The 21,402-nt window shown below is 53.2% G+C and overlaps 2 protein-coding genes across 2 annotated transcripts; one reads left to right on the plus strand and one right to left on the minus strand.

Moving 5' to 3' along the window:
• Positions 1–5,369: 5,369 nt before the first annotated feature.
• On the plus strand, positions 5,370–6,378 carry LOC146421924 (olfactory receptor 14J1-like). The gene has a single exon (XM_085046816.1). It carries the CDS (start codon positions 5,393–5,395, stop codon positions 6,347–6,349), a length of 957 nt encoding a protein of 318 aa, XP_084902942.1. The 5' UTR covers positions 5,370–5,392; the 3' UTR covers positions 6,350–6,378.
• Positions 6,379–13,459: 7,081 nt separating this feature from the next.
• On the minus strand, positions 13,460–14,047 carry LOC146421925 (olfactory receptor 14J1-like). Its single transcript, XM_085046866.1, has one exon. The coding sequence runs from the start codon at positions 14,045–14,047 to the stop codon at positions 13,460–13,462; it is 588 nt and encodes a 195-aa protein (XP_084902992.1).
• Between the last annotated feature and the right edge of the window lie 7,355 nt (positions 14,048–21,402).

The following is a 21,402-nucleotide window of genomic DNA, read 5'->3' on the forward strand; positions in this document are numbered from 1 at the left end:
CGCCGAGACGGGACCGCGGCTCCTCCGGCATTGCCCCGCTCGGCCATGGCCGCCCCCGCCGAGCCCGGGCACTCGCCCGGCTCCAGAGAGCCGCCGGCGCTGCTGCGGCTGAAGCGCAAACGCCCTGCGCGGAGGAGCGACCCCGCCGCCGCCGCTGCCCCCGAGCCCTTCTCCAGCCCGGACAAGGCGCCGCAGCGGGCGGGGAGCCCTCGGCAGCGCCCTTGTGGCAGCAGCACCGAGCCCCGGCACCGGGCTGTGTCCCCGGGGCGCCGCAGAGCCCAGGGCACACACGGGCAGGGCACTCGGCGCCATCGCCCTCAGCCCCGCAGCCCCTTTGGAACCGGCCCGGGGCTCGCCCTGCCTCGTCCAAGGCCCTGCTGGGCTCCAGCTGTTGCTCAGCGCTGCGTGGGGATCTTGTGCTCGGCCCGAGCGGGCTTTGTTTGCAGCCCGGGGTGCTGAGGGTCACTCGAGAAATGTCACTGCAAGGGCAGTTTTTGAAATTATCAGCCCAGTGCTTCCTTTGTGCTGTCCTTTACGGTGTTGTTTTATTCCACCTTTAGAGCCTGGCTGTGAAGAGAAGCTCCCCAGGAGAGCAGAGCCTGCTGAAACATTCGACATCTTCACCCTAAGCAAGGGATGAAAGAGCACACAGTGCTGAAAAGATTCCAGCTGTTCTCAGGGCACACAGAATGCTGAAGTGTTTAACTTGGTATTTGGTGGTCCATGTCTGTATAAAAGAATGCCCTAAAATGTCAGCTTTTAAGAAAATGTCCTAGGCTGATGTTTCCAGTGCTGGTGACAGTCTTTTAAACCCAGCCTTCTGCCTGACCTCTCTGCTGTTATATTTCCATGGACAGAGGTTGTTATCTTTCACCCCTTCCCATGGGCAGGCTGTGTTCAGCCATCTCCAGGACAGCAGGGCCACATCCCACATCACTGTGATCTGGGAAGACAAAATCCATCATTCCAGATGTCCTCCACTTCCTTTTTACCATAAATTTGCTCCTGGCAGTGGGGTTTGTGCAGAAAAAGGAGACCACTCTGACACTTCAAGGTACATGAAACAAAGGAAACCATTGTGATGCAGCGGGACCACATGGAACCAAGGGTCCATTGTGACACTACAGGACCTCATGGAACCAAGGAGACCATGCTGACACTGTGGGGCCCCATGGAACCACATATGCATTGTGAAACAGTTTGGGACTTCATGGTCCCAGTTGTCCATTGTGACAATGCATGACCAAGGAGACTGTGGTCTTGCTCACTGTTTATGCAAAACTTTTGTATTCCTAATCAAATCAAGGAGGCAATTGTTACCCAGCTGGGCTTTGTGGAACCAAGGAGACCATTGTGACACTGCAGATCCAAGAGAACATGGTGACTCTACGGAACCTCATTGAATCATGGGTGCATTGTGACACTTTGGAATTAAGGAAAGCATTTTTGACAGTGTGGAACCTCATGGAACCAAGGGGCATTTGTGACACAGTGAGGCCTTGTGGAACCAAGGAGTCCAAATGTCTAAAACATTACTTGCAGGGTTCTGCCTTGGGGAAGGGGAATCGTCTTGGTGGCAGCTTGGGATTAGCACATACTTGAGGAGGGTGTCTGTTTCCAGTGGGGAAACTTAGCAGTTTTAGATTGCTTCAAAGAAAAAAAAAAAAAGAACAAACCCCTCTTTGCCTGTGTGCAGCCAGTTCTCTAAGCAAAGCAGGTCCCAGGTGAGTGAGGAGAGACAGGATGGGGTTGGGGAATGTGGAGCAAGGTTGTCCACACTGGGTCAGACCTCAAGGCACAGCTTCTGTGACCAGGCCAGACCTCCTTAGGAGAGACCCTGGATCAATATCAATCACTGAATGCTGCAATCACCTCTTCTCTAAAATGAACAGTAATAAAACACAACCTTCAAAATAGGAATGGCTATTTCTTAGAAGCTCTTTGAAATGTTTCTCCATAACTATTCATAAAAAACTTCCTAATGAACTGCACCAGACCAGAGGGAAATCAAGGCAGAGCCATAGTTTGTCAGGACTTGCTTGATCCTAATGAGCCCTGTGGTGCATTTGGTGCTGAGCCCTTGAACCTCAGGGCAAACCTGAGAGGAGATTGCACAAACCTTTCCAGGAGTCAAAGTCAGAAGAAAAACCCAAAGTGTCTCCAAGCATAAGTGGTTCCCACTGAGGTCCTTCGCCAACACAAGCACCTCATGGAGTCCTTGGAGGAGAGAACTGGAGGCCATGATTGCACAAACATCTCAGATATTCAGTGTGAATAGGAAAAAGGAAAATACCTAAAAAAATTAAATACTCAAGGCATTAATGAGCCCCACTGAGTATCATTACTAACAAGGGCTCTCAAGGGACTAATTAAAGCAGATAATTGGAGGCCATAATTACACAAACCACTCAGAGACTCAGGGACAAAAAGAAGGACTTTAACAAACGCTGAGTACCTTGAAGCATTAATGAGCCCCACTGAGTGTTGTTACTGACAGAGAATCTCAAGGGACTCGTTACAGCAGATAATTGGAGGCCATGATTGCACAAAGCTCTCAGAGACTCCCAGGCAAAAGCAAAACCCAAAGTCCTTTGAAAAACCTGCAGTCCCTGGGAGCATGAAGGAGCCCCCAGGGCCATTCCTGCCCAAGGCTCCCCAGGGACTCCTTCCAGCAGATCCTTGAGGCCACTGGGATGGGTGGGGGGGAGAAATGCTGAGTAAAGGACAAATGGGTGACAGTGCCCAGCCTTGCTGGGGCTGTGCCAGGAGGCCTCAGTGCCTCAGGACAAGGTGTCTCCTCACAGCTCTTGGTGCAGAAGCTGCTTCACCCAGGACACCAAGACTTGGCTTCTCTTTGTCCCACCCTGTCATCTCTGCCTCCAATTTCCTGCTCAAACTGGAACCTGGGGACAGGACACTGTCTCAGTCATGTCCCTCACTGGGACCTATTAAAACTTCAAGAAACTTTGGAGATTGATTGTGACTTTGAATTCTTGAGAGGTTTCTGCAACTCCCTCCCAGGGACTGATGTTCAGGGCCTCAGCACCAACGCCCCAGAGGGTCATTAAAGTCCCTGTGCTGTTGCTGTGCTGCTGAGCTGGGCTGGGCTCCTGGCACAGAGGAGCTCCTGGCAAGCAGCAGCACTGCAGAGAGACAGCTCTGGCCAGGAGCAGCTCCTGTGCACAGCCCAGCAGGGCTGGGGCACTGCCTGCAGCCACCCAGGGCACAGCACAGAGGCACACAGGGCTGCAACTCAGCCTGGGCTGGCAGCACAGAGGAGCAGAGCTCACTGAGCTCTCACTGGAGGAGAAATCATCACAGCATTTGAAACAGTCATTCTCTGGCTGTGGGGAAGATAAACTTCAGTTCCTGGAGGCATCTCCTGAAGCTGGCACATCCCACAGCTTTTGGGATCTTCCAGGAGGACTCTCAGAGTGCCCAGGGCTGTCGTGCAGAGCAGGTCCTGCAGCCCAGGGCTGTGCTGGGGCAGGGACTCTGCTGCCTGCCAGGGGCAGCTCTCAGCCAGCCTGGGGAGCTGCTGCCAGCGCTGGGGGAGAAGCTGTGGGGGGAAGGAGAGACCCTGAGCAGGGCAGGTGCTGCTGCTGAGAGGTGCTGTGTGGGGCAGGGCTGCTCCCAGCTCCGGATCAGCCTGGAGGACACTTCCCAAAGAAGGTAAGCCAGGGATTGCTGTAAAGATAAGGAACTTTCTTGAGACTGTTTTCAATTTCCTTCTGGGATCAGGGTGGGAAGGTTGGGGGATGAGAGAAGCAGAATAGGAGTTGTAATCACAGAATCACAGAATATTCTGAGTTGAAAGAAACACACATCAGGATGATCAAAGTAATGTTTGAACAATTACTGAAAATTGTGGTCTGTAACTCTCTCTGCTGGGAGCCTCCTAAAGTGTCTTCAGCCACTGCTCAGCACATGGACAGCACTAACAGCACCTTTGCAGGGCCCAGCAGGCTCTTCTGAGCTGCCCCTGCCCACCTGCACACAGAGCCTCCCCCAGGCAGGGCCCTGCAGACAGGCAGGTTTCTGTAGGGCTGGGCAAGTGCACAGAGGGTGGGATGGGCTCTGTGAGTGCTGACAGGGACAAGGCTCCTCTCAGGAGGAACATGTGCAGCACAGGGAGATGATCAGGGAAGGAGAGGGAGCTGAACAGAGCAGTGCTGTGGGCAGGAGGGCACTGTTGGTGTGTGGGAGATGCTGTGCACAGCTGGGGACAGGGAACACTGTCCTGAGTGCCAGGCTGTCCCTGCCCTGCCCTCTCAGGAACAGCACCACAATATCTACTCTTGTTTCTGCACTCTTCTGATACTGTCACTGTGACCTGGTGCTCTTGGGGAGGCTCTGGGGTTTGCAGCAGCTGAGTCAGGCACTGACCTTGGGATTCCTGCCAGGCAGCTGTATCCATGGGAATGGGGTGTCCAAGCTTCCCTGTGACCTGTGGGGCTGTGGGCAAAGCAGTCCATGGGAAAGGGGAAGGAGCTGAGCCTCCTTCCCTGAGATCCCATCATGAGCACACCTGGGGATCTCCTTGCTGTGTCCTTCCAAGCTCTGAGCTTCCCTCCTGGGTGCAAATCTGTGCCAGAGCCTCTCGGAGTTCCCTGAATGTCCCATGGGGAAGTGCAGAGATGCCACAAGTGAGTAAATGCTGTTGGGTTTGCCAAGGGAACAGTGAGTGTCCTTGGCAGAAAAGGGGGTGCTGAGACCTTGCTGAGAGACCTTTAGAGAGAGTGAGACATTCAGTGATTCCTCTGCTCTCAGCAGGGTCTGGCTTCTTCTCAGGGTGACAGGGGAGTGTGATTGTGCTCTGATTGCAGCCAATAGTGCAAACCCAGAGCAGTTGGGAACAAGTCCATCCAGCCCCTCACCTTGCCCTGAGCCACAGGGAATCCCTTTGCCTCTCACGTCTCTCAGTGGCAAAGTATGAGTGCAGCAGAAATGCTGGGGATTTGTGACCTCAGAGAACCAGGAATCATGTGTGGGGTTAAAAACAATTCCTTCATCTCCTCCCTGCCTTCCATGTCTTCTAAAACTGAGAATGAAAATGCTACCAAGTGTTTTTATTTTAGGAGAGGTTCCACTGACAAATCCTGAATATTCAGCCTTGTCCCTCTGCCACATGGCCACAATCCCAGAGCAGCAGGGCAGGGATGGCTCCTCCAGAGCCTCACACACAGGCCTGGCTGCTCATGGCACACTCAGACAGCACAAGTGGAGCTCAGGCAGGGACCTGGATGAAGGTTTTCCCAGAGAAGGAACGAGGGTGGATGAGTCCCAAAAGGACAGGCTGCAGGAAATGGCACGGGTTTGGCTCCAAGCAGCCTGTCCTGACTTGTCACTGTCCTTTTCTCCATGAACAGGTCCCCATGGCCAGAGGATCAAAATGTCCAACAGCAGCTCCATCAGCCACTTCCTCCTCCTGCCATTCGCAGACACACGGCAGCTGCAGCTCCTGCACTTCTGCCTCTTCCTGGGCATCTCCCTGGCTGCCCTCCTGGCCAACAGCCTCATCATCAGCGCCGTAGCCTGGAACCACCGCCTGCACACCCCCATGTTCTTCTTCCTGCTCAACCTGGCCCTCACCGATCTGGGATTCATCTGCACCACTGTCCCCAAAGCCATGCACAATTCCCTGTGGGACACCAGGGATATCTCCTATGCAGGATGTGCTGCACAGCTCTTTCTGTTTGTCTTTTTCTTTTTAGCAGAGGTTTCCCTTCTCACCATCATGTGCTACGACCGCTATGTGTCCATCTGCAAACCCCTGCACTATGGGACCCTCCTGGGCAGCAGAGCTTGTGCCCACATGGCAGCAGCTGCCTGGGCCACTGGCTTTCTCAATGCTCTGCTGCACACAGCCAATACGTTTTCCCTGCCCCTGTGCCATGGCAATGCCCTGGGCCAGTTCTTCTGTGAAATCCCACAGATCCTCAAGCTCTCCTGCTCACACGCCTACATCAGAGAACTTGGGCTCATTGTGGTTAGTGCCTGTTTGATATTTGGTTGTTTTGTCTTCATTGTTTTCTCCTATGTGCAGATCTTCAGGGCTGTGCTGAGGATCCCCTCTGCACAGGGACGGCACAAAGCCTTTTCCACATGCCTCCCTCACCTGGCTGTGGTCTCCCTGTTTATCAGCACTGGCATATTTGCCCACCTGAAGCCCTCCTCCATCTCCTCCCCATCCCTGGATCTGTCACTCTCAGTTCTGTATTCAGTGGCGCCTCCAACCCTGAACCCCCTGATCTACAGCCTGAGGAACGAGGAGCTGAAGGATGCTCTGAGAAAAACAATAACTGGATGCTCTTCAGAAGCAGGAATCTGCCTGTTTTCATCTGAATAGCATTCAGAATGTAAGTCATTACATGCCAAAACTGTCTTTTTTTATTCTACTGTTTTGGCTGTTGGTTTTGTTTTCTTTCCTCAACTTTGTATAATATTTTACACACTGTTTTTTTTACTATATCTGTGTGGTTGTTTTTTTGTTAAATTTCTAATTTTACATCTATCTAACTTGATGAGACCCACAGACTGTTCTCTTCATGTATTTAAACAAAATAAAAAAGCTTCTATTGCAAGGATCTGAGACCTTAAAAATGAAGGGGAAAAGTGTCCAGCACATCCCCACTGCCAAGGAGCACCAGTGTTTGTTCTTTCCAGAGCTGGTCTTTTACCATTTCCACACTCTCACACTGAGCCCCTGTGCTGGTGTAAGGCCTGAGCACTCCGAGTGTGATCACACAGCCCTGTGGGGTGGAAGCCCTGTGGTCATACAGGACAGGCACTGGGAGCTTCTGAATCAGAGCTGGCCTCCCCTACACCAACTCCATGATCCCAGGGATCTCCTGGGGCAGTGCATGAAGCCTTAGGTCTTCTCCCAAGGATGTGCCAAAGGAAGTGCCCCACAAATGACAACACCAGGGACAGTTTAACTGTGTGAGTGTACAGGATGGGTCCAGCAGCAGTTTCCTTGCCCTTCATGTCTTTTCCCTGCTGGGAAAGATGTGAAAGACCAAGAGAGCAGGGCCTCTCTGGGGCTGTGTGTGCAGGAGGCCGAAGGGAAGGTGAACACAGCCAAAACCAGCCACCACTCCTAGCACAGGTCCCTCCTCCCAGTTTGGAGAGCTTGGTCGTGCCTCAGCAGTCCATGTTTGTATTTTATAAATAAGATGTAACCATGAACATCCTGTGCTTGTGTGAGAGAAGCCCAGTGAGCACAAACACCACCAGTTGTCCCTGGCAGTTCTGTGAAGGCCTGTGAGACAGACACTGTCCCAATGTTCCTCATGTTCAGAGCAATGTTCCTTTGCAAAGCCCTGGATGCAGGGCTGGGATGAGCTCCTGTGCACAGAGCTCCCCATGCCCATCCCTCAGGCCCTGGGGCACCTCAGGCAGGAGCAGGGCAGGGTGACACCCGCAGGGCTGAGGGACCTGCCAGGCTCTGGCAGTGGCAGCTTTCAGCAAGCACAGAGCACATCTCAGGGGTATGGAGGGAGTCCCAGGCACACAAACTTCCATGTTTCACCCCTCTGAGCTTCACAACTCCTCTAAGCACCTGAGAAACAAATGCTCTCGGTTATAGCATTGGTGTCCAAGCAGGAGACAGGGGACATGTAGACACAAAATTCCCATGGAAAAAAGGGCAGTAGAACAATCAGACATCATCAGTGGTATTTCTTTTAATGGGAATGGGGAATGTCCCCAACTTTCAGAAAAAATATCTTCCTCTCTCCCATGACCTGTCCTGTGACTGTGATTTGAACAGCCTCATAATGGGGATGCTGGAGGAAATATTGAAAACCTGCTACAGTTCCACCCCCCTGAGTGTCCCCTGACAGCACAGCCTCTGCTCCCAGCACTGTCACTGCTGTTTCCTGCTCCTCTGGCATCTACAGAGTGTTTCCTGCTGGTGGACACATCCCATGCCCAGCACTGGCTTGAGCCAGCACTGCTCTCTGCAGGACTCATGGGCTGGAAGGGTTGTCTGCAGTGAACACTGCACCATGGCTCAGGGGAGTTCTGTCATCTACAGTCACCATTTCCTTCTTATTCTGACGCATCTGACACTTTTGGTAGCTCCAACACACTACACCAGTTCTTCTGTGCTCATTCCCCAGTGCTGGAACCTTCCTGCAGTGACACCATGACACTCCTGCTCTTTGCTTTCCCTGCCTGATTTTCAGTTCCAGTTTTCCCCTCTCATGTTCCCAGGAGCATCCTGTGTGTGCTGCAGAGCTGCTGTCCTGGGGCAGCTCCTGCCCAGCCTGGCCAGGCACAAGGTCTCTCCCCCTGCTCCTCTCACCTCACCAGTGCCTCTGTTTCCTGCAGCATCCTCAGCCTTGCCCAGCACAGCACTCGTTAGACACTTTGACACAGCCCTTTCCTCCATCATCCTCATGCACCTGCTCAACCCCCTCAGGCACAGCCTGGTGGGCAGAAACATCCAGGGCATGGAGGCTCCAGGGAAAATGCTCAGGGCAGCCATGGACAGCACAGAGAGACCATTGGAGTTGGGGTCTGTGAAGAGAAATCACAGCTGCCTCCCTTCTGAACTGCCCCAAGGACCTGGACAAGGCTGTGCTGTGCTCTGGGCACTGATCTGGGACTGAGAAATATGGAAAAGGCCTTTGGTGTCAGGGATGTTGAGAAGGCTGGGCAGGGTCATTGTGAGACCTCTCCCAAACACCTTGGAAAGGCCAGAGCCATCCCAGAGGGTCCTGGGCACTTGGAAAAGGCAGACATGGAACCAATCTGCAAACAGGGCAGGAAGGGCATTGGGAGAGTCACAGACTGGTCAGGCTCAGCAGGGAAGGGGATGTGGCAAATCCTCCTGCAGCCATTCCAGGCACTGAAGGACAAGGCAGGGATTGCAGAACCCACGTGGGAAGGCAAAGAAGGGGATGTTGTGTGCCCAGACTTCAGCCAGGCCTGTGACATGGTCTGCTGTGGTCTCCTCAGAGCCAGATGGGTGAGAGCTGCACTGAAGGAGTGGAACATGGGGTGGGTGGGAGTTTGGCTGAACAGTGAGAGTCTAATGTCATCCATGGTACAGAATCCTCTTGGCAGCCACTCCCTGGTGACATCCCTCAGTGACCAACCCTTGACCACTCCTGCGGAACATTTTTATTGTATTTACAGTGGATGAAATGCACTTTCAACTCTTTTGTGAATGCTGCCAAGTTGCAAGGAGTCTGTGACCAAACTCATCAAGTTAATGGTGACTGCAAAACATAATTGGGCAAAGATGAGTGAGTTGGATAAATCTGTCTTGCTGTCAGGTGCCAACCAAGCCACAAGAAAATGGAGAAAACACTTATGCATCAGAAGAAAGGCAGTTCAATAGGGGAAAAAAACCAAACCCAACCATTAAAAAACCTAACCTAATAAAAAAAAAAAAAGCCCAAACCAAAACCAAACCCACCCCGAATAACAAAAAATAAAAAACCCAAACCAAACAAAAAAAACCCCCAAAAAACCCAAATTCAAAACCAAAACAACAACACAAACCAACCAACCACAAAAAGCAAAGGCCACAAACAGAAGAAAAGCAAATTCACAGAAAATCTCTTATCAGCAGAAAATGTTTAACACCTTATGGGAGGAGAGGATTCCGTATGTGTAGGTGCTGTTTTGATTGTCTTAAAAGATAAATTAATCCCCTCCACCCCCTGCTTCTCTCTGTTTATTGCTGATTATGGTGTGACATGGAATGAAACATCCCTTGGGTCAGTCCAGCCAAGCTATCCCATCCCTGTTGCTTCAGGAACACTTGCCCACCCCAAGCCCTTTGGTTGGGGGGTTGCCGACACACCTCATTGCGGGGCTAGCGCTGTGACAAGGACAGTAGAACAGAACAACATTTACTCTTATCAAGGAGAGTGGAACAGATCAGCAAAGCCTTGGAGAAATAGATAAAGGATGTAACTTAGGCAAACAGAAGTCATTCACAATGTAAGCAGCATGCCAGCTCAGGCTCTGCAAGGCTGACAAAGCAGGAATTATTGAGAACAATAATATCGCACTTACTCAAAAGCAGGGGTCAAGGATACTGGATGTTCAAGACAGACCTCAAAGAACCGTAAAAGGACTTGTAATAAGGAGTGCAACTATGTCAAAAAAAGGAAGTGGGAAAGCTAATCAATATGTAATCAGTGTGTGTGATGAAAACACTGTTCATTCAATGCTCAGTGCACTTGAACGGAGGAAGGATTGCCCAAGTGACTAAGATGCTGTAATAAAGCATATCTGCTTTCAAATACTCAAAACTGTATTAAAAGTTTCTATCTGGCAGATTTCAGTATCAATGGTGTCCTTGACTCTATTGTGCCCCACAGTCTCACAATGGCTCCTTGGTTTCATGGGGCCCTGCTGTATAACAATGGACCCTTGGTTCCATGAGGTTCTGTACTGTCAAAATGGCCTCCTTGGTTCTGCACTGTCACAATGCTCTCCTTGGTTCCTCAAGGCCTTGGTGTGTCACAATAGCCCCTTGGTTCCATGAACATCCATAGTGTCACCATGGTCTCTTGGATCTGCAGTATTGCAAGGGAGAATTGGTTACAAGCAGCCCCTCGGTGTCACAATGGCCCCTTAGTTCCATGAGGTTCCATGAGGCCTTCCTGTATAGCAATGTACCCTTGTTTCCATGAGGGTCTGCACCATCAACAATGATCTCCTTGGTTCCATAGTGTCTAAAAGGCCTCTTTGTTCCGTAAAGTTCCTCACTGTCACAGTGGTCTCCTTGGTTCCACGAGGCTCTGCAGGGTCACAGTGCCCCATGGTTTCCATGAGCTTCTGTACTATCAACAAAGTCCTTTGTTCCAATGAGGCACCCCAGTGCCACAAGGCTGGGGAAGGGTCTGGAACACAAGTGTAAACAATGGGAGGTTTAACAAGACCAAGTGCCAGGTCCTGCACTTTGGCCACAACAACCCCTGCAGTGCTACAGGCTGGGGACAGAGTGGCTGGACAGTGGCCAGGCAGAAAGGGACCTGGGGGCACTGATGGACAGCAGGCTGGACATGAGCCAGCAGTGTGCCCAGGTGGCCAAGGAGGCCAATGGCACCTGGCCTGGATCAGGAATGGTGTGGCCAGCAGGAGCAGGGCAGTGATTCTTCCCCTGTACTCGGCACTGGTGAGGCCTCACCTCGAGTGCTGTGTCCAGTTCTGGGCCCCCAGGTTAGGAAGGACATTGAGGGGCTGGAGCATGTCCAGAGAAGGGCAACAAGGCTGGGGAAGGGTCTGGAACACAAGTGCTGTGAGGAGTGGCTGAGTTTGGAGCTGAGGTTGTTTATCCTGGAGAAGAGGAGGCTCAGGGCAGACAAGGTGCTGTTAGGTCACAGGTTGGACTTGATGATCTCAAAGGTCTTTTCCAACCTCACTGATTCTGTGATTCTCTGAAAGCACCTTTGAAGCAGCTGCAGGATGAGCCCTGGGCCTCCTCTTGAGAAGGTCCAGCAGCCCATGGCCCTCAGCTTCTCCCCACAGGCCCCAAAGCCCATCCTGTCAGTCCTGCAGAGCCTCTCCAGCTCCTCCTCACTGCCCCACAACAGGGAGCCTCACAGCCACACACAGCAGTCCAGATGTGCCCCCCTGGCCTGTGCTGCCTCTGGCAAGGGAACAGCACGAGGCACTGCAGGACCCTGCAGACAATTCATGAAGCACTTGTAGGATGATCCTGCTCACCAAGGGATGTTCCCATGGTGCCAAGTCAGGAACTGAAATGGGGAGTGGGGCCAGAGAGGGGAAAGGGCAAACAGGGATGGGCTGTTTGCAGGGGAGGGGACTGGGATGGGCAAGAGGAAGAAATGTGGAGCAGGAAAGAGGAAAGAAAGCAAAGGTGAAGCAAAAGAAATGCTCAGGGCTGTTTGGGGGTGGCTGCCAGACAGCCATGGCTCTAAGCAACAACATCTGCAGTGGGACAGGAAACTCACAGCTCATGTGAACAAACTTTCTGGCTGACTTCAGAGGTCTCAACAAAGCTGAGTGGTTTCCCTCCCATCCTCAGCCCTTGCTGGCCCCCAGGGCTGATGGTGTTTGTGCTCACTCAGGTTCATCTCCCCACACTGAGAAAGATTCTCTGAGCTTTTGCCCCCCTTCCACCAGCACAGGCGCCTGTCTGTGGCTTCCAGGGCTGAAGGCTGAACTCTTAATTCAAATTCAAATTGTAGGTAACAGCTCTGGCCTGATGGCTTATCAGCTAAGCATGCATTTGAAACCAGCACAGAAACTGCTGAATCATCCCATGAAGGACTGTCACCTTGGAGGAGGCTTTGGGGGTCTCCAAAGACCACCAGGACATACGGAGCATGTGTGGTGCACATGCTAATGATATTAATGACTTCCGAGAAATGATTTGTATAACCACTCCTATCCTGAAGAATGTAATTAATATTCATGAATTTTACCTATAACACTGTGTCTTTGGGGTACTGAGGTGTGTGTTTGGTGGAAACAATCCCCACACATCCAGTGCACCGAATAAAGCAAATACCCACTTCTCTGACTTGGTCTGTGAAGTGTCTCTGAGCTCGATTGGGGCGAATCAACACCAACCCCATGGGGTGCTCACGCCTGCTGTGTGCAATGCAAACAGGGCTCCTGAGCCAGTGCTGCCGTGTCTCTGCCTGGAAGGATCAAGCAGCTCTGGGAGCTGGGGGAGAGGCCAGGGCTGCCAAGGGGGGATGTTGCTGGCAGCTCCATGAGGACGCTCTGGGATGCTGCCCTGGGCTGTCCAGTGCAGTGGGGATGGATCAGCCCCTGCTCTGCTGCTCCTTCCCGGCTCCCGCAGGGACCTTGCAGAGCCCCAGCCATGCTGTTTGCCCCCAGCCTGCCCACGGCCACCCTGCAGCTGCTCACGGGGGTTTTCTCTGCTCAGCATTGGCCTGGGCGTGTTCTGGAGAGAGCCTGGGCAAGGAGCCTCGAGCCCCCAGGCCCTGCCCTGAGGCGTCAGCTGTGCCCCAGCAGTGCCCATGGCCTGTCCCTGCTGCAGCCCCGGCACTGCCACCCCCAGCACTGGCAGCGACCCCGAGAGCACTCAGGCCCTACAGCAACACGAGGGGCAGCAGGGCAGCGGGGCAGTGGCACGGGAGCACTGGCAACACCAAGTGCTGCTGCTCCTTGGCACAGCTGCTGTGCCACCCCTGATCTGCCCCAGCTCTGCACACAGACATTGCTGCTGCAGCTCCACAGAAGGGAAGAAAAGGGGAATCTCTGGTGAAAACTTGGCTGGGAGATCCTTTAGTTTGTTAAGAGCCATAAAGAGCACAGATCCTCGTTCACTCAGTATATGGAGACCACAAAAGTATACAGAAAAAAATTAGAAATTGCACAACGTCTTTTATTTGTGGATGTTAAAAAACTAAAACATAGGAAAAACCGCCCACAACCACACCAACAGAAACTATCAAAGATGACTCATACAACAAGTGATTTTCAGAAATGGGCAAACAGTTTAATGTCTCTGAAATTCTCCAGTCATCATTCTCCACACTGCAGCCTTGAGCTCCTCGTTCCTCAGGCTGTAGATGAGAGGGTTCAGTAGTGGAGGCACCAATGAGTACAGAACTGACACTGCCAGATCCAGGGATGGGGAGGAGATGGAGGGAGGCTTCAGGTAGGAAAAAAAGCCAGTGCTGGCAAACAGGGAGACCACAGCCAGGTGAGGGAAGCATGTGGAAAAGACTTTGTGCCGTCCCTGCTCAGAGGGGATCCTCAGCACAGCCCTGAAGATCTGCACATAGGAGAAAACTATGAAAATGAAACACCCTAAAAATGGAAAACTGGAAGCCAGAAGTAAACCAAGTTCCCTGAGGTAGGAGTGTGAGCAGGAGAGCTTGAGGATGTGTGGGATTTCACAGAAGAACTGGCCCAGGGCATTGCCGTGGCACAGGGGCAGAGAAAATGTATTGACTGTGTGCAGCAGAGCATAGAGAAAGCCACAGGCCCAGGCAGCTGCTGCCATGTGGGCACAAGCTCTGCTGCCCAGGAGGGTCCCATAGTGCAGGGGTTTGCAGATGGACACATAGCGGTCATAGGACATGATGGTGAGGAGGAAATACTCTGCTGACATAAAGAAGAGAAAGAAAAAGAGCTGTGCAGCACATCCTGAGTAGGAGATGTCCCTGGTGTTCAAGAGGGAATTGTGCATGGCTTTGGGGACAGTGGTGCAGATGGAGCCCAGGTCAGCCAGGGCCAGGTTGAGCAGGAAGAAGAACATGGGGGTGTGCAGGCAGTGGTTCCAGGCTATGGCGCTGATGATGAGGCTGTTGGCCAGGAGGGCAGCCAGGGAGATGCCCAGGAAGAGGCAGAAGTGCAGGAGCTGCAGCTGCTGTGTGTCTGCGAATGGCAGGAGGAGGAAGTGGCTGATGGAGCTGCTGTTGGACATTTTGATCCTCTGGACTTGGGGACCTGTTCATGGAGGAGACAGTGACAAGTCAGGGCAGACTTTCCTGGGCAATGTCCAAGCCCTTTCTCCCAGCCCTGTCACTCTGTGTCACCCAATTTCCCTTTTCTCAGAGTTCTTCTTCCAGCCCCATGCCTGGAGCTCTGCTGGGATCTGGCCCTGTTGCTGTGACAAGCACTGGCTCTGCCCATGGACACTGAGGAGTCAGCTCTGCTCTGCTGCCAGTCAGCCTGCCAGCCTGCCCTGCCCAGAGCTGCCCAGGGCAGAGGGAGCTGGGACACCTCATTGCTGTGCTCACCCTGCACAGGAGGAGCCCCAAGGGCTGCGCCTGACCCTGCAGCTGCAACTGCCATTGCCAGAGAGCCTGTCAGCAATGCCAGGAGCAGCTGAGCAAGGCAAGGAGAGAGACAGCCGAGCACTGAGGAAAAGCCTTTCCCTGCCCAGCCCTGCCCAGCCCCTCGCAGGCAGCAGCAGTGCAGGACAGTCGCCCTCAGGCCCTGGTCAGCAGGGAATGGGCAATGGCAGGAGAGATGCCCTTCATCTCTGGTGCTGCTCTGCCGGCCCAGGAGGGGACTGAGGGCCCCGAGCCCCCGGGCTGAGGGCTGTGCTGGCTGCCAGGGGACACAAGAGCTCTGCTGCTCAGGGCAGCTGGCAGATCCCCTGCCCTGGCAAAGAGCCCTCAGGGCTGCAGGAGCTGCTCTGCAGGACAGCCCTGGGCACCCCTGGCTGCACCCCCACCTTCCCAGCCTGCAGCCATCGCTGGCAGCAGGAGCTGTCCTGCCCTGTCCCTCTGATGGTGCCCAGGGCAGCCCCGCTCTGCAGCACATCCTCCCCAAACCAGAAACACCAGCAGAGCCATCCTTACAGTCATATCAGTGCTGTCATGTGTCAGCTTTAGGAGATCCCTGCAGCCAGAGACTTACTGTGTCAGAAGTTTTGAAGATTTCTCCATGAATAAGCTCAGAATTGTCCTTCCAGTTTCTTCTAGCCTCTGTCTGCTTCCCTCCTCTCAGGTAGCTGCAGGCAGCACCCTCAGCCCTGCTGGGCTGGGAGAGAAACTGCTCCTCTGGAGAAATGTCTTTTTGAAGCTCTTCTTGGTTGCCAGGAGTTCCCTCTGTGCCAGGAGCCCAGCCCAGCTCAGCAGCACAGCAACACCACAAGGACATTAATTAACCTCTCGGGGATTTGGGGTTGTTTACATCAGACTCAGTCCCTGAGAGAGTGTTCAAAAAACTTCTCAAGAACTCTGAATCAGATTTAAACTTCCATGTTTCTTAAAGTTTTAATGATCTGACTGAGTTACACTACTGAGAAAGTGTCTCCAGGCTGCAGTTAGAGAACACTGGAGGCAGTGATGACAGACGGGGACAAACAAGGCAATGGTGTCTCTGATGCTGAGAAAACCTGGATGTGTTTCAGGAATGCAAAGGGCCAAGGCCTGAGCCCCAGCCCCTGGCAAGGCAGATCCTGTCCCTCCCTCAGTGCTCAGGGCTCTTCCCGGGGCACTGGCATGTGGGGATGTGCAATGCCAAGGGCAGGACCATGGGGCAGCCCCTGCCAGGCTGCTGGGCAGGGACAAGGAGGCAATGAGGCCCCAGGGCTGCAAGGGTCACTTGTGTCCTCCTCATGGCCTCAGGGCCAGGGACAGCAGCCATGGCCAAAGTGCTGCACAAGTTGGCTCTGTCAGGGCCTTGCAGCTCCTGCACATCCCTCTGCCCTCACCAGCCCAGGCTGTCCTACGCTGTCCATGCCCTGTGCCTCTGTCCCTGCAGGCTGTCGTCATCCCCCGGCTGCCCCACCTCGCTGGCCCTTCCTTTGCTGACAGCTCTGCGTCCTGCCTGCCTCTGCCTTGGCACACAGAGCCTTGGGCCGACCCAGACTCCTTCAGGGGGATGTGTTGCACCACAGCACTGCCCTGTGAGGGAAATTCCTTTTTCCTCGTTTCAAGTCTAAACCTCCCCAGCTGCCCTTGGTGCCATTATTTCTTCCTCATGCTCATTTCCACTATGGAAAAAAGCTCCACATCTCTCAATCCACCCTTCAAGCCCTCCCAGGCTACTCCTGTTCTGTCCTCAGTCTCCACACCCCTCAGCCCAGGGCCCTCAGCCTCTCCCTGCTGCTTACGGGATGCGGCCTCCAAACACCATTTTGGGAGATTTTTCAGTTGTCCCCAGGGTCTGTGAAAAAGGAAACAGAGTGGTTAAAGTCCAAGAAAAACAGAGTGTTATTTTCTCCCAAATCTTGCAGAGACAAAACAAGGTCAAATATGTTTACACTGAACAAGAGTGGATTTAGATTTGTTACCAGGAAGAAATATTTTATGATGAGAGTGGCACAAAACTGCAATTGTTTTTCCTGAGTAGGGAATGCCTCATCTCAGAAATTGTCCAGGATGAGGATCTTTGCACAACCTGACATAGTGAAACCCCTCCCCTCCCCAAGGATGGAATTCCTGTTGTTTGGTGTCTCTGATGTGCTGGGTGAGCTCACCATGCTTCTGGCCAGAATGTCTGCTGAGGGCCAAGCAGGCTGCTGCAGTGGCAGTGACCTCACAGCCATCACCATTGCAGCCATGTCCCCTGGCCTGGCTCTCCCCTTTCCTCTGCCCCTGTCTTGTCTCTGCTGGGATGAGCAGTCTTGTGATGAATGTTTTGTCCCCAAGCTCCTGAGGCCAATCATTTGTCAATGAGGCTCCTGTCCCAGAAGTGACCTCATATTCAACATCCCAATTTATGTTGCCTTTGCCCATCTCTCTTCATGCACTCCCTTGACTCCTCGTCTCTGCTGGAGCTCACATGCAGCAGCCAAACCCAAACCCTTCTTGGCCTTGCCCTCTCCTCTGCCCCAGGGCTGACAGAGCCAGGGTGGCTCAGGTGACCTTGAGGCTTTGCAGGGCTCAGGCACAAGGGCTGTGACAGTCAGTGCTGAGGTCACACTCTGGGGAGGAGCAGAGCCCAGCCAGAAATCCCCCCTGAAGCAGCAGCTCTGCAGTGGTGGCCACCAGGCTGGGTTGGCAAGGAAGGCTTCTGGCCATGGCCTGCAGGAGCTGCTGCTGCCCAGGTGCCTTTGGTGTCTCATGTCCCACTTTGCCTGGCACAGCTCCCACCACGTCACTCTGCACTTGTGCCCAAGGCCTTCACTGGGTTGCTGCTGGCCTGGGGCTTTTCCTCCAGTGGGATCTGCCCTGGTCCTGGCACAGGAAAGGCAGTTCCTGCTGGAGCAGGAGGCTCTGCCTGCAATGAGCTCCAACAAACCCTGTTTGCAATCCCCCAGGGGTAATTGCAGAAGGGAGGTTACACTGCTTTTGGGGTGAATAATGCTGAAAGCAGCCTGACTCCTCCATCCCAAAGTTCAGCATCCTGAGAGGGAGCTGAAGATGGGGCAGAGCTGGAAAAATCCCCAGAGAAAGGAATTACCAAGTGACACCACTGAGAACTTCTCTGGAGCTGCTGAGCTGGCACAGCCTGGGCACATCTGACTGGCAGGGCAGCACTTCAGGTTGTAAAAGCCTCATCCCAAATTTTAACAGCAGCATCTCCTGATATTTCCCTTCTTGGAGAGGTGTGGAAATTCCTCCCTGCAGTGTGGACACCCCTCAAGATCACTGCTCAAAGCTGAGATTTGCCATTGGCCTGGGGGAGTGACATCAATCTCTACTTAATAATTGGTTTTGTTTTAGTACAGTTGCTTCAAAATTGCTACCTAGAGTGCTCTATTATAATAACTGTTATAGATCCTATATTGTAAATAATTCTTATTAAGATAATTCTGTCTAATCATGATCATAATCATATCTAAATTTATATAAATGTATCTGGTTTTCCATTGTATATTCTGAGGGAAAAATTGTATGAAGGTTCAACTACACCTGAATAATGCTGTACACATAAACCCTTGACAAGGTCTGGGGCTGGGATTGGATCCAGCTGCTTCCAGGCTCCTCTATCAGAAGCAGTTTAGGTAGCTTGTAGGTTCTGGAGGGGTTTCAGGGTCTATGGGGAGTGTTGGGAGTCCTTTCTGCTCCCACGGGGAGCTCCTCTAATAAACTTTGCCTGAAGCTCCCACTCTGCCCATGACAGGAGTCCCTGTGAGTGTCTGGGACATGCTGGCTCTCTGACAGCCTGGGGACTCCTGGGATGTCACCGTGGAGCTCCTGTGAGTGCCTGTGACAGATCAGGGCCTGAGCAGCCCAAAGTCCCCTGGGATGTCACTGTGGAATATCTGTGACTGCCTGTGACCACACGGCTCTTTGTCATCCCCAGGAACCCCTGGGAGGTCTCCATGGAACGCTTGTCTCTGCCTGTGACATTCCAGCTCTTGAGCAGCCTAGAGACTCTTGGAATGACCCCATGGAACCCCTCTGAGTGCCTGTGACAAACTGGCTCCTTAGCAGAAAACCATTACCAGAACCCATTGCTATGATCAGTTTCCATGGCAACCATCACCAGGACCCATTGCTATGATCAGTTTCCATGGCAACCATCACCAAGACCTGTTGCTATGGTCAGTACCTTGGCAGCTCCATGGAGACCCAATACCAGGGCTGGTTGCCATGGACACCAGCTCAGGCCTGGAGCCACAGCCCATTTCCATGGTAACCATTTGCCATCCCATTCCGAGGGTCATGGGATCACAGAACCACAGAATTGTCTGAGCTGGGAGGAACCACCAGGATCATTGAGTCCAACTCCTGGCCCTGCCCAGGACACACCAACAATCCCAGCCTGGGCCTGGGAGCAGTGACCAAACACTCCTGCAGCTCAGAGAGCCTTGGAGCTGTGAGCTCTTCCCTGGGGAGCTGATCAGTGCCTGAACAGTCTCTGGGGAAACCTTTCCTGAGATCCATCCTAAACCTGCCCTGACTGAGCCCCAACATAAACCTGCCCTGAGTCAGCTCCACCCTAAACCTGCCCTGACTCAGCTCCAGCCTAAACCTACCCTGACTCAGCTCCAGCCTAAACCTGCCCTGACTGAGATCCATCCTAAACGTACCCTGACTGAGCTCCAACCTAAACCTGCCCTGACTCAGCTCCAACCTAAACCTGCCCTGACTGAGCTCCAACCTAAACCTACCCTGACTCAGCTCCAACCTAAACCTGCCCTGACTCAGCTCCAGCCATTCCCTCCAGTCCTGTCCTTGAGCAGTACAGTGACCCTGGATTGAAGTGAATGCAACACACACTATGGGAAACCAGAATAGAGATCACCTGCCAAATGTCCTCCCAGCGTGGATCACCAGCAATGTGGGTCACCAGGGCTCTTCCCAACGTAGGTCCTCTGATGGGGAATGAAGTTGGTGCAGTGGACAAAGCTCCTCCTGCAGTCAAGGCACTCACAAGGCTTCCCTTACCAGTGGCTCCATCAATCTTTGGTCAAGTGAGACCTCACGGAGAAGCTCTTCCCACACTCAGGACACTCGTAGGGCCTCTCCCCAGTGTGGATCCTCCTGTGAAAGAACAGGTTGGAGGCATAACTGAAGCTCTTCCCACATTCCAGGCACTTGTAGGTCTGTTCCCCTGTGTGGATCATCTGATGGTGGATCAGGCTGGAGCTTCTGCTGGAGCTCCAGCCACCTTCTCGGCACAGGTTTGGAGCCTCTCCTCATGGGGGATCTCCATGGCTTTTCCTCTTCCAGGAGGTTCTGCTGGAGAGATTTGTCCTCCCTGGTCTCAGTCCTAAATTTGTTTTCTGGGGGAGGAAGGAAGGAAGCAGCATGAACAAGGGCAGAAAGTAAAAAGGAGAAGGGAAAAGGGAGGGAGGGAGGGAGGGAGGGAGGGAGGGAGGGAGGGAGGGAAGAGAAAGGAGATCCCCCCAGTCCATCCCCAGCAGGACAGCATTGGCAGCAGGGCTGTCCTGTATCCAGGGGTGATGCTGAGCTGGACCATAGAGGAGAAGAGAGAGGGAAAGGGGCAGTGGCTTCCTCCTCACCTGCTTGGGTGTCCCAGGGCATCATCCTCTTCCTCGCAGCTTCCTTCTCCATCTAGCAAAGGATCAGGAGTGAGAAATCCCGTTTTGGGGAGAAAAACAAGGTTTGAGTATGTGGGGTTGGGGGTTCCTCCTGCCAAAATCCATCTCTAGAAGTCACTGTGCATCTGGAGTCCATAGAAACTTCCAAAACACCAACATTCAGCCCCAAAAAGCCTCACAGGAGCTCCCCCTCTCTAGTCTCTCCACTTTGGGGTTCTGGGGTTCCTCCTTGCCCAGGCTGCTGGGGGGCTTGCATGTATTGGAGGTCCCTCCCTCTATGTGGACCTGGCACTCCACAAGCTAACAGGAGTCCTGGGAATCCCAGAAGTTCCATCCTCTTTGGTCTCCCCAGTTCGGGATTCTGGGGTCGTTGGGGGTCCTGGGGTCCCTTCTCCCCTTATTCTCTGCTTTGGGAGAGAATCCAGATCCCAGCAGTGGCAGCACTGGGAGGGACTGGGCTGTACTGGGATCATACTGGCAGTGACTGGGATCATACTGGGGGCAACTGGAACCATACTGGGGCAACTGGGAGTGCCTGGCAATGACTACAGGCATGCTGAGGGCAACTGGGACATACTGGCAGTGTCTGTAACCATACTGGGGTGACTAGAACCACACTGGGAACAGCTGAGACCATGCTGGGGACAACTGAGAGCAAGTGGGAAAGACTGGGTCTGCACTGGGAGCAACTGGGTGGAACTGGGATCCTGCTGGGAGGGACTGGGATGATACAGGGAAAGACTGGGATGATACAGGGAGGGACTGGGACTATACCAATAGCGACTGGGTGCAAGTGGGATCTCACTGGGAGGAACAGAGAACAACTGAAACCATGCTGGGGGCAACTGGGATCATACTGGGATCACAGTGGGAGCAGCTGGGCCCATGCTGGGAGAGACTGGGATCACATTGGGGGTGACTGGAATCATACTGGGATTGACTGGCAGTGGCTGTGAGTAACTGGAATCATGCTGAAAGCAACTGGAAGGAACTGGGAGTGACTGGGAGCATGCTGGGGGCAGCTG

This window comes from Lichenostomus cassidix, unplaced genomic scaffold (genome assembly GCF_008360975.1).
Source record: "Lichenostomus cassidix isolate B80296 unplaced genomic scaffold, HeHo_3.0 HiC_scaffold_46, whole genome shotgun sequence".
Taxonomy (NCBI): domain Eukaryota; kingdom Metazoa; phylum Chordata; class Aves; order Passeriformes; family Meliphagidae; genus Lichenostomus; species Lichenostomus cassidix.